Here is an 11,818-nt window from a genome sequence, read left to right as displayed (position 1 = left end):
GGGGGGTTGTTAAGACTAAGAACTGATTTTTTTATTTAGTTAGCAGCCGAGTCCTGATTCGTGTTTGAAGCCGGTGTTTTATCATCAGTTTGTGATCGACCGAGTCTCAGCTGACTTATCAGACCCTTCGGCTGCTCCGTGTCTTTCTGCTGTCGAGTCTGAGCAACCCCCCCCCGCGCACATGGTCTGATTTAACCCCATCGTTTCCACATCAGAAATGGTCATCGCGGTCAGACGCTTCCTTCCTGCTGTCTCTCGTTAGAGCCCTCGTCTCTGCTCATATTTCAACATGTCACCTCGCCACCTTCTCCTGCAGTCCTCACAGAGCAAGTGGTTCTGGGAAGTGTCGTGTCCTGGGGCTGATCCTCATTAGAGCGCTGTGCTCCCCACATCACACACGTAAATCCACACACCGTGAACATTAGAAGGTTTTTGCTATTTAATGTGTGTTTGAAAGTGAAGCTTCGCCTTGTAAACATCATGCCCTGTTAAGACGTTTTACTTTACCCAAACCACAACTGGGACATCACAGAAAGCAGAAACAACCACTAGCTCCCACTGGAGTTGGTTTTCTACCAGTGGAGTCCATCACTCAAGCACAAATTGACAGAGAGCAGGAGCAGAGCAGGGCCCGGTGTCTCGGGGAATGCTTTCTCTGATGCAACAGTCAGAGCATAAATCTCAGCGAGCCGTGCCATCTGAACGGGCTTCAGGGTTCAGGGAGAGAGGTGAGATAGTCGGAGGTTGTAAATCTAACCGTGGCACTTGTATGATTGCATGCAGGTGTGCGCATGTTAAGGTCTGTGAATGTTTGTGCTCCAAAGATGAGAACTTGGAGTGATGGTTTCAAATTGTTTTTGGCAAGAAGAGGACAGTGAAGGGAGTTTGCTCCAGAGGCATGTTTGTGAAAAGCACAAATGTTCAAGGCACGTCTTAATTCTGTTAAATACAAAACTTGTCAGAAATCTGGAACAGCCCAGCTGGGTCATTTCAGGAAATGATATTTGATTACATAAATGATGCTCCCTCCAATTATTTTAAAGTGTGTGTTTAAAGTTTAGCCTCGGGCTATGCTAAACTTAAAGGTTAATTTTTCCCAAGGATTTGGATTAATACTGTCTGAATACAACGCAGTAAAGATACGTCTGCTGTTCCTTTATCTCAGGTTGGGTGGTGGGATCCCTGGAGATCCTCGGCAGTCCTGCCAGCCTGGTCCGCAGCATCGGAAACGGTGTGTCCGACTTCTTCCGCCTGCCGTATGAGGGTCTGACCCGGGGGCCCGGGGCCTTTGTCAGCGGAGTGTCCAGAGGAACCACCTCCTTTGTCAGACACATTTCAAAAGGTAACGGGGGGTGAACAGTTGTACTTTTTAGTTAAAGGATGGTGCTGTGACATCGTTACAATAAAAGTTAACGGCAAATGAGAGGAGTTAAAGGTACACACACACACACACACCACCATGGTGCAGACACCTGGGACAGGTTCAGGGACCATACAACAGTAGCTCTCTCTGTGCACACACGTGATGTTTGTTTAGTTTAGTTTTGCTAACTGCCATGAAAGAAAAGGAGCAGCAAAAGCTGTCCAAACTTTCTGTCCCAGAAAATGTTCAGTCTGTGCTGCAGGGCTAAAGAGCTGGGAGACGGGCCTGTGTGTAGAAACTGTCCTCGTGTTCAGCACTGATTGATGGAGTGTAAAATCTATCAGAGAAGCAGCTCAGTGTTCCAGCTGCGCGTGTCCGTCAGATAAAAGAAGCGCTGCCAGTTCTTTCTACTGCCACATCTCATAGATGGACGTCACACAAACTCCTGTGTGTGTTTGTTTTATCTTTTTAATGCCTTTCCTGGTATACACACATTTCTTATCAGGACCATTAGTTCTCTTGGAGACCGAAGCTCAGTCCTAAATGGGCAGACTGCAGTTTTTGGGTTAGAGGTCAGGTTTAGGTCTAGGATGTGAAGTGAGTTTAGGTTGGGGTTAGGTAAGCACTAGTTAGGCCACAGAAATGAAAGGAAATAAATACACAGTCCTAATAAGGATAAAAATACAAGTTGAGGTGTACATGATTCCTGTGATTGGATGTGGCAACGTGCTGTCCTGTGAACTGAGCACGTGCACGTGATGCTCAGCTGAAAGCTGTGCTCTGCAAAGTGCACCACTCACACATTGCTTTGGAAGTAATGATGCAGCACTTTATTGTACCAACTCAACGAAAAGAGAGAGCTTTGGGTTTTAGAGTTTATTAAACTGTCACATGCCCGTAGAACTGTTTACAGTTCATATTAGATTAATAAAATAATACAGTTTGATCATTAGCTGACAACCCCCTTTACATGTTTGTGTAGTTTGTGTCTTTTCCATGTTTTATACTGAGATATTCTGTACCGTGACTTCAGCACATGTTACACGCCTGATGTTTGTGTCACTTCCATGTTCAGGCACCCTGACCTCCATCACTAACTTAGCCACGAGTCTGGCGAGGAACATGGACCGTCTGTCTCTGGATGAAGAGCACTACACCCGGCAGGAGGAGTGGAGACGGCAGCTACCAGAGAGCCTCGGGGACGGACTGAGACAGGGATTGTCCCGACTTGGCATCAGCTTGTTAGGTACACATAAGAGTTGTTTTTATATTTGTGGCTCAAGCAGCATTCACAGAATTGAAGACATGTTTTTTTTTTTGTTTAGTTAATTTTGCTTTGCATCAACCAACATGAATGTAGGACCATCCCTGCCTCAGCATTAGGTCACCTAATATGAAGGAAACATGTTCTGCCTCCACGTCACTGTCATGTGTGATGCACAGATCATGAGTCATTTAGAAAGTAAACCGTGTACTTCCTGTAGAGCAAAGCTGTGTCTGACTTCTTGTGTGACTCTGAGTTCATGTATTTCTGTTTGTTTCTGACCTAATGAAATGAAAAACATCTTTTTGTCACGGTTTATCCCAATAAACACTAAGTGTATGTATTTTACATCCTTGAATCAAAACTTTTTGGTTTAAGAGTTTACCAAAGTTCTCTTGTCCTTCCAGGAGCAATAGCAGGCATTGTGGACCAACCCATGCAAAATTTCCAAAGGAACTGGGAAACCCAGAGCTCAGCTGGAAGCAAAGCCAAGGGGGTGATCTCTGGAGTAGGGAAAGGCATTGTGGGGGTTTTCACCAAGCCCATTGGGGGAGCAGCTGAACTGGTGTCCCAGACTGGATATGGTGAGCCAAGAATGGTCTGAGGGAATTCTTGTTTGAATGTTTCCAAATGAAATAATGTTTTGTTTTTTATCCGATGTTTACTGAACATTTAGCAGCAAATCTTGGTGAAACAAAGAAAACGTGATGCGGCTGTTTCAGGCCCTGAACAGTTACAAATGTAGTTGTTGTCATGGTAACTCTGTCGTTTTATGGAGTAATGTGCAGCACAGAAAATATGTTCATTCCATGTCTTGTTTAGATTATGCATTTGTAGGAACATGAAATCTGTAATGTTAACTGTCGTGTCCAAAACATGCACTTCTGCACACAACAGCAAAGTGACGCGTGTCAGAAACGATCTCAGCTTCACTTTGGAGCCAAGATGTTTTCTATGTTGGGACCCATGAGGGAACTGCTGACAGACCCCCTGGACACACACACACACACACACACACACACACACACACAGGCAGTGTAACTCTGGAGTTACTTAGTTTTATTGGGGGTAGAGGAGGGGAGTGCATCAGAGGGTGGTGTGTGATGGCAACAGCAGCTCTTGGCTACAGAACATAAACTACCAATGAGGTGAACAGCTCCATAAAGGAACGATGCCTCCCCAGAGCCTGGCGCTGATCGCCCGGACCCTCTGAGCTCCACACATTACGCATACACACACAGCTGCGGCACAAACACACACTCCTTCACAAATGCGCTGGCGCTCACTCTTACACGCTCATGGAACCAAACGTTTTCTGACAGTGTATGCAGATGATCTGCGATGCTTTTGTTATTGTTGTCACATTTGGTTTTGTTCTTTTGTAAAACACGTGGCTCTGCACAAACACTCAGAGCTGCAGTGAGTTCAGTAACAAAGCCCGCTGGGTTCTTGAAGAACTTGATTTCACCGAGCAGCACCTGATACAGGAGACACGAGTTCAGCTGACCCAGCGTTCCTTTCACAGATCCAGTTTAATGAACTCTTTAATGTGGAGTTGTGTTTAGTGGTCTCACAGATCTCACATCAGCTCAGTGAGTCAACTCAACCTGGATCTGTGCTTGTTTGTGTAAAATCACATTAGAGCACGGATCAGTCATGAAGCTGGAAGCAAAACTGATGGATGTTTTAAATTGAGAAAAGGCAACAAGCACATTATTAATGAAAGCTCTGCCTAAACTAATCAAAGCATAAAATGATCTGACTGAAAGGTGACGTGAGTTTTCAAGGCTGATTTTTTTATTTTATTATTATTATTAGATATGCAACAGTTTTTGGCCTAAATTGATTTTTTTATTAAATAAAATATAGCAATAATTGCACAACTTAGATAAATGTTTATTTAATAATTCTTAGAATTTGTGCCCATAAAATATATATAAAACTTTTTTCCTTATAGAACTACACTGCCTGACCAAAAAAAATGTCACCACCTGGATTTAACTATGCAAACCAGTACGAGCCTCCTGTTGGATAATTACTGCATGTGACGATTATCTTTCAGCTGCAACAAGTTATTTAACCCCAGCTGGTGCAATGAGTTGTTGCTCATTTTTTAAACAACCACGTTGAAAGACACATCGCGTGGTCGTGGAAAAGATGTCAGCCTGTTTGAGAAGGGTCAAATCATTGGCATCAAGCAGAGAAAACATCTAAAGATATTGTAGAAACTACTCAAATTAGGTTAAGAACTGTCCAACGCATTATTAAAAACTGGAAGGATAGTGGCGACCCATCGTCCTCGAGGAAGAAATGTGGCCGGAAAAAAACTGTGGCTTACTGTACAAGCCTGTGGGGGCAGTCTATGATCTGGGGTTACTGCAGTTGGTCAGGTCTAGGTTCAGCAACAGTATGTGCTCAAAGAACGAGGTCAGCTGAATATACTGAATGACAGGTTATTCCATCAATTGATTTTTTTCTTCCCTGATGGCACGAGCATATTCCAAGATGACAATGCCAGGATTCATCGGGCTCGAATTGTGAAAGAATGGTTCTGGAAGCATGAGACATCACTTTCACACATGGATTGGCCACCACAGAGTCCAGACTTTAAACCCATTGAGAATCTTTGGGATGGAAATAGATCTGGTGACATTGCAGAAGTTTATTGAAACAAAGTCACAGAGAATGCATGTTGTAATCAAAGCTAAAGGTGATCCAATGAAATATTAGTGTAACTTTTTTTTGGCCAGGCAGTGTAAATCGTGGGCTACTGTGAACTTGCTGTAGCAGCTGCTGCTGCCTCATTGTCCTACTTTTTAATTGATCACTGATATGTACAGGCATGTCCAATTATCAATTAAAAATTTCAGCCAAATAATCAGTCTGCCTCCAGCATTGACCATTAGCTCTATTATACTTTAATGTTCTTCAGGCACCTCCTTCTGTAGAAACATGAAAGTGTTAACTTTGTTCTCTTTATTCTATTTAAAAAGACTCTAGTAAGTGTTCAGTCCAATGAGTGGCTTTAATTAAAATGTTTATTTTCCATTCACATGTTGGCTAACCTGGGATTTTGGTCGTCCTTTGAAACATTTTATAAGATCTCTGTGAAAGTGAACAGAACACAAACAGGTGCGTTGATGAACAAGACATGCTCCACATAAACCGCAGGGTTATGGTTACCATTATACAAGTGGGGTGCCCCGCCCCGTCAACATAACCTAGCACCCTGTCTTCCAAACCGCACGCACACCCCCCAAACCCCCCAACCCACCTGTTGGCATTGATGTAACACTTGTGGCTCGCAGTACAGGTGCGTTACAAAGCTAAAGGCAGCCTCTTCCCTCATACTGACTCCTCACACTGAACCTCCCCACTCCCACTCTAAAACTGTTGGTGCAAGCAGCGCGCTGTGCATCAGGACGTGTCTCCATCTCTGTGTGTCCCTCCCCCCCCCCACGGATGAGATGAGCGCCCCATCATGGCAAGTTATCTAGGGGAAACACTGGTTCAAGTTTTAGGAGCAGTGATTAGTTGCCTTGTGTGATCTCTAGTCCAAAAGCATTGGTTACCATGGCAACCCACCCAGGTTAAAAAAGGGACCCAGCTTCGTACACTAAATATCCTGATCTGAATCTGACCAGGTCACTAATCCTGTACTGGACTCTGCTGCTGACGCTCGAGCTGAGCGTTGTCAGTCAGACCATCAGATTTGTCCAGTGTGTGTGTGTGTGAGTGTGTGTGTGACTGAGTGTGTGTGTAGGATTGGAGACTAACGTTCTGTTTGCTGGAACAGGGATCCTCCATGGAGCCGGCCTGTGGCAGCTTCCTAAGCAGCTCTACTTACCTGCAGAAGAAACTTCAGCTCATGCCTCCAACAGCCACCTGAAATACGTCTGGTACGACCCTGCAGCTGCTGCCTTTGTGCTTTCTGCAGGAACTTTAGCTCCTGTTACCCCGAATCATCTGTGCCGTTCACTTCACGAACAGTAGAGGATTTTTTTCTTTTCACCTTGATCTCACACATGGCAGCCAGTCTTCCTTCCCTTGTTCTCATCCAACTATGAAGTTGTCTTAAGCTTGTTGCCAAAGCCACAACTTGAATTGTTCTTATTTAATCATGATTCTGTCCACACAAGTTTTTTATTTCTATCAAATGGTAAAGAAAACCTTACTTGATGCACTAGAATAGTTAGGTTTAGTAGAGAGTTCAAAGCTGCTTGAAGCAGGTTGGTTAGTGAAACAGCTGAGCAGCAGTTCGTTTCTCACTGAACTACTTTGATTTATTAGAAAGATTTATGAGGCGTCTGCATCCAAAAGTTATCATTAGCTGCACAAGAAGCATTTAGGACATTTTATAGAGATTTCTGACATGTAGTTTGCTTCCACAGCTGTCAAACATCTAACAGCAGTCAATGGAAGCTGTCAGTTTTTAGATAAACAAGAACATCTTTCTTCAGTTTCCATCACTCAAGAGACTTTGTGGTATTTATATATAAAACATAATTCTCCTTTGTACTTTATTTAAAGCACTCAGCTGTCAAACTGGGTTCCATCAATAACATTTACTGCAACAGGTAGTCCAGATGTGTGAGAGGTCAGTCTGATCAGTGTAACACTGACCAGACCCTCCTGACTGTGGTTCTTCAGCGTTGTTCTCTGAGCACCTGCCTTCAGAGAAACATGGCCGAACGTTTCTTCCTGCTGAGCACGTGTGAGGTCAGAAACACAGAGCTGAAAGAAACAGAAGTACAGGCTGTCTAATGATCACTTGTGTGTGAGGTTAACTTGTGTGGTCTTTTGTTTGAGGATTATTTAATGTGACGATGGGCCCATCACTGTGTGGAGACAGAATGTGTGTTGTGTGCACACGAGCCCGTTTCCAGCAGCACTTTGTGTTGATTTAGATCAGACCATATTCTGTTGCTAATTACTGTGTTTTGTTCTAACTTTTATTTGCCCTTTTGGTGTGACAACAGGAAGATGCTGCAGTCTCTTGGGCGACCGGAGCTCCACATGGCCCTGGAGGTGACTATAGTGAGCGGGTCGGGTCAGGAGCACGCTGGCTGCCTGCTGCTCACCTCTGAGGTGCTGTTTGTTGTCAGCCTCAGTGAGGACACCCAGCAGCAGGCCTTTCCCATCACTGAGGTAACTGGCAGCAGGCCCAAACATTTAACGGTGCTGCAGTGATGGAGGGATGGTTAGAGCTGTTGTCCTGTGCAGGTGGAGTGTCGGCAGGAGGCGGAGCAGGAGGGCCAGCTCACGCTCACCTTACAGCAGCAGACCGTGAACAGTGACTCGGAGGTGAGTCATGAAGCTGCACAGCTGGGTCACATGGAGGTCAACAGTAGGACTCAGCATGTTGATTTTAATCTTGCACTCATTCAAGCTTTAACATCAGGTTTGTTCTCTGGACCCTCCATACATGGAAACTCTTTGAGCAGGATGGGCCTTGATGGGAAAGGTGGTCTGACCTCAGCTGACTGCTTTAAAAAATAACTAGAAACGCCCGTCTGTCAAGTTAATGAGAGGCAGAGGCTGTTCAAACTATATAATAAGTTTATTTTATTTGTTGAATCATGAGCAGCAACAGAAAACTGATGTAACAAAGGTGTTTTTTTTTTTTGTTTTTGTTTGTTTCTAGTGTTTTAAGTAGAAAATATGACGAGTAAAAGACCCTTCACTTCCTGTTTAAAGCGAATTTTAAGCTAAAATAAAACAAAAGTTCATGGGAGATTTGGTTTGCGAGAACACACTGGGTGAAATAACACAAAACCTGTTTTTACGTTTAAACTGTTTGCATCAATAACAGTTAAGTAATAAAAGTTTATTTGCAAAATATTTAATGTTTTTAGAGAAAGAGTCAGTGTGACATCATCTGTCAAAATCATAAAATTCAAATTGTGATTGTGTAAAAATTATAACGGAAATCAAAACGCCAGCTCAGTCATGTCAAGTCTAACTTCTGTGTCCCATTTACACTTAAAGCCACGTGTCAAACTCGAGGCCCGGGGGCCAAATGTGGCCCCCAAGATATGTGAAAAAAAAAAAACTTTTATCATTTTAATTTTTTAGTAATCTTTGATTATGATGTTAAAGGCACAACAGAGAACATCAAATGAGACCAATCAAACTCTTGTTGAGGAACCTGCGACCAACAAAAGATGTTGGATATCCAACTTGAGTTAATGTAGATTCTGAAACCAGCCCTTAGTTTGAAAAATGTTTTAATTTTGGCCCCTGCATGATGTTTCTGCTGTGAAGTACAACGCTGAAAAAAAAATTAAAGTTCTTAATGATTTCTTTGAATGCCTAAAAGTTGAGTCGGCCTCAGACGTGTGCATTTAGTTGCCATGGCAACGTCATTACCACAGGTCCATCATGAGACTTGATCAGTCCAGCGTTGTGTATCTTGTCCCTCTGTCCTCCCTCAGGGTGACGGTGTCCGTGAGCGCCTGTCGGAGCAGCAGTACCAGCGGCTGCTGGATTACGTGATGCGAGCCTCCCAGTTCCTCTCCCCGTCCACCGCCTCTCTCCAGCTGCAGCACCAAATAAGTCTCGCAGAGCCGCCTCCTTCTGCCACAAAGTGCTACCACTACCTGGTGGATCCTGCCGCTGCCAAGGTGTTTGTCAGCAAGTTCACCATGGTGAAGAACAAGGCCTTACGCATCGGCTTTCACTGATGTGTAAACATTTTAGACTTTGAGTTTCAGATCACATGATTTAACCTTTTTTTTGTACTAAGATATTAAGCCTTAAGATCTTTCTCCTTTTTTTGTTGTCATTTATGCAAAACTTTTTTGATGTTATTATATTTTAGGTGTGTCTAACTGGTCACTCATGCCTTAAGGATGTAAAATAATTCTTGGAATATGTTCTGAAATGTATTACACAGTCAAACCATGATGGTAAACCGTTTTATTCATAGGATTTCTTACTGTGTGAGGAGTTTTAACAAGTTTAGTCAGTGTGTCACAGAAACGTTGAAGCATACAGGAGTCAATCATTTTGTTTACATTCTGTAAATCGTGTCATGCAATGTAATGTGCAATATTGTACTCGATGGATCCTAGAGACACCAGCTGTCAGCCAAAACATCTGCAGATGGAATGTTCTTGTTTGACACTGTGTTGACGCCAAATCCAAATGATGCAAACTAGTTATTGCCTTTTTATTGTTGTACTACTGAGCTCTCTGTGAAATGTACATGTATTGTATAAAACCTATAATATATGTATAGAAACTTCCTAATTAAAGAACACAGAATAAGTGCATGAATTTGTTGATATCCTTCCACAATGTAAAAATCAGCTTGTGTGACGGATCAAACGCTCAGATCTTGTCTCATCATTCTGAAAGACATTCTCTCAGAAACTTTGAAGCTTGTCTACATGAATTTTGGTGAATCTCTGTGGTGGTTTTGTTTTTCTGCAACAGTGGGGCCTCCTGGGTCGTCTTCCACTGTGATGGATCAACCTGGGATTGCATTTCCTCTTGTGTCCATGTCGTGGGAGGTTGGCCACAGTCCCATGAACTTTATACTTTTTCATCTCGTCAGCTGCGTTCAGACAAACATGAAGCTGCTTGTAGATGTTCTTGTATCATTTACCTTTAACATGGTTATCTAAAATCTTTCTGAGCTCCTCAGACAGATCTTTTTCTCTGCTCCATGAGGAGGATTCAACCAATTACTCTGTGGTACCCTTAGATTATTTTAATGGTCATGATTCAAACTGTTTGACCTGAAGCAGCATCACTGGTGCCGTCCAGCTTTTTGTCTCAGCCGAAGGGTACCAACAAGTTTGACCACAAATTTGTAAAATAAATCTTTTCACAATTTGTCATACTAAAGGCATGCAGATAAACATAACGGCATTTAACTGGATCACTTAAAGAGAATTGGGGTGTTGTTTCCATCAGCTGTAATGGTACCAACAAATGTGTCTAACATTAGGTTCATGCTCAATAATCCAGTAAAAAATCCAACAATGTTCAGTCAGGTCATCTGGACAGTTTATTTTTTATGGTGAAATGTTTCATCCTTCATACAAAGAACTTCATCAGTACGAGGAGCCACAACAAACTAAGTCCCAAACTTAGTGGACTTTGATGTTTTGAACCACTTTGGCTATGGCTGCCTTGGATGAGTTAATGGGGGAGAGGGCGGGACCCAGAAACCATCTGATCACCAGCAAACTGGTTGGTCCACTGTGTGGAAATGCAGCTTGTTAGACTGAGTTTGTTTGTGGCTCCTCAGACTGATGAAGTCCTTTGGATGAAGGATGAAACGCCTCAACAAAAAATAAACCATCCAGATGACCTGACTGAACTTTGCTGGATGTGTTTAAGTTTTTTTTTATTTTTACTTTTACAGTGTTAGGTGGATCTTTGTTTCTTCCTCAGCATCATTAATTTCCTGCAGGTCAGTTTACCTTATGCAAAAAAAGTTCAATCTGGTCCTCTGGACATTCAAAAAAACAAAACAAAGCAAAAAAAAATAGAAATGTTTCATCTCATCTGAGAGACTTCCTCAGTCTGAGGTGCTGTTTTCAGCTCAGTCTCTTAAAGTTTCCCGTATGGCTCTGATAACCATGAGAATCATCTGTTGACGCCAAAGCTGAGACGCACGCAGTCAGTTTTTACATTTTAGTCTCTTTTCATGCCACAGGTTCTGATGCTTCCTGCAGAGAAACAGAAAAGGTTCAGTTTGATAAAGAGGCTGTTGGCAACTTGTCACCTTTGACCTGGTGTACTGTTCACCTGCTGTCTGATCTGTTCTTCTTGCTGTCGGTCCTGGAGGAGCCACGCTGACTGCTGGCTGACCTGAAGCTGCAGTCGGTGGAGAAGTCTGAACAGGAGAGACCAACTTAGGCAACAGCTTCTACATTTACATCATGTCTGAAGGACAACAGATCAGTCACATTTTGAATATCTCATAAATTTTGTCCTCATAAAAGATCCTGGTAGAATTTTTACAAAGCACCGAATGCAGAACGTTTAGTTTATGTATGGTGGTAAATGGCACCTTTGAGCTGTGTTCACTCACATCTTGCTCATGTGGCGCTGCAGTGATTAAATCAGATGATCTCCATCTGTGATTTCCCTCTACACCTTTCTGTTAAACGTGTAAGTATGCTCCATTTCCATGTTTCCTCATTTAGTTTGGGCTCAAACTAAGTTCTGCACAGACC

At 43.0% G+C, this 11,818-nt stretch overlaps 1 protein-coding gene across 1 annotated transcript in view; it reads left to right on the top strand.

Moving 5' to 3' along the window:
* The window catches only part of LOC119410388 (vacuolar protein sorting-associated protein 13B), a 35,831-nt gene extending 26,521 nt beyond the window's left edge, over positions 1–9,310 (top strand). Inside the window, exons 15-21 of the mRNA XM_037677300.1 lie at positions 1,166–1,342; positions 2,439–2,609; positions 3,035–3,211; positions 6,424–6,526; positions 7,607–7,775; positions 7,851–7,931; positions 9,062–9,310. Coding sequence (XP_037533228.1) covers positions 1,166–1,342; positions 2,439–2,609; positions 3,035–3,211; positions 6,424–6,526; positions 7,607–7,775; positions 7,851–7,931; positions 9,062–9,310 — 1,127 coding nt within the window. The remainder of the gene's footprint in view (positions 1–1,165; positions 1,343–2,438; positions 2,610–3,034; positions 3,212–6,423; positions 6,527–7,606; positions 7,776–7,850; positions 7,932–9,061) is intronic.
* Positions 9,311–11,818: the final 2,508 nt, after the last annotated feature.

This window comes from Nematolebias whitei, chromosome 5, assembly GCF_014905685.2.
Source record: "Nematolebias whitei isolate Nwh7 chromosome 5, NemWhi1, whole genome shotgun sequence".
Lineage (NCBI taxonomy): Eukaryota > Metazoa > Chordata > Actinopteri > Cyprinodontiformes > Rivulidae > Nematolebias > Nematolebias whitei.
Note: the sequence above shows the minus strand (reverse complement) of the source record. Positions and strands in the feature narration are given on the sequence as shown.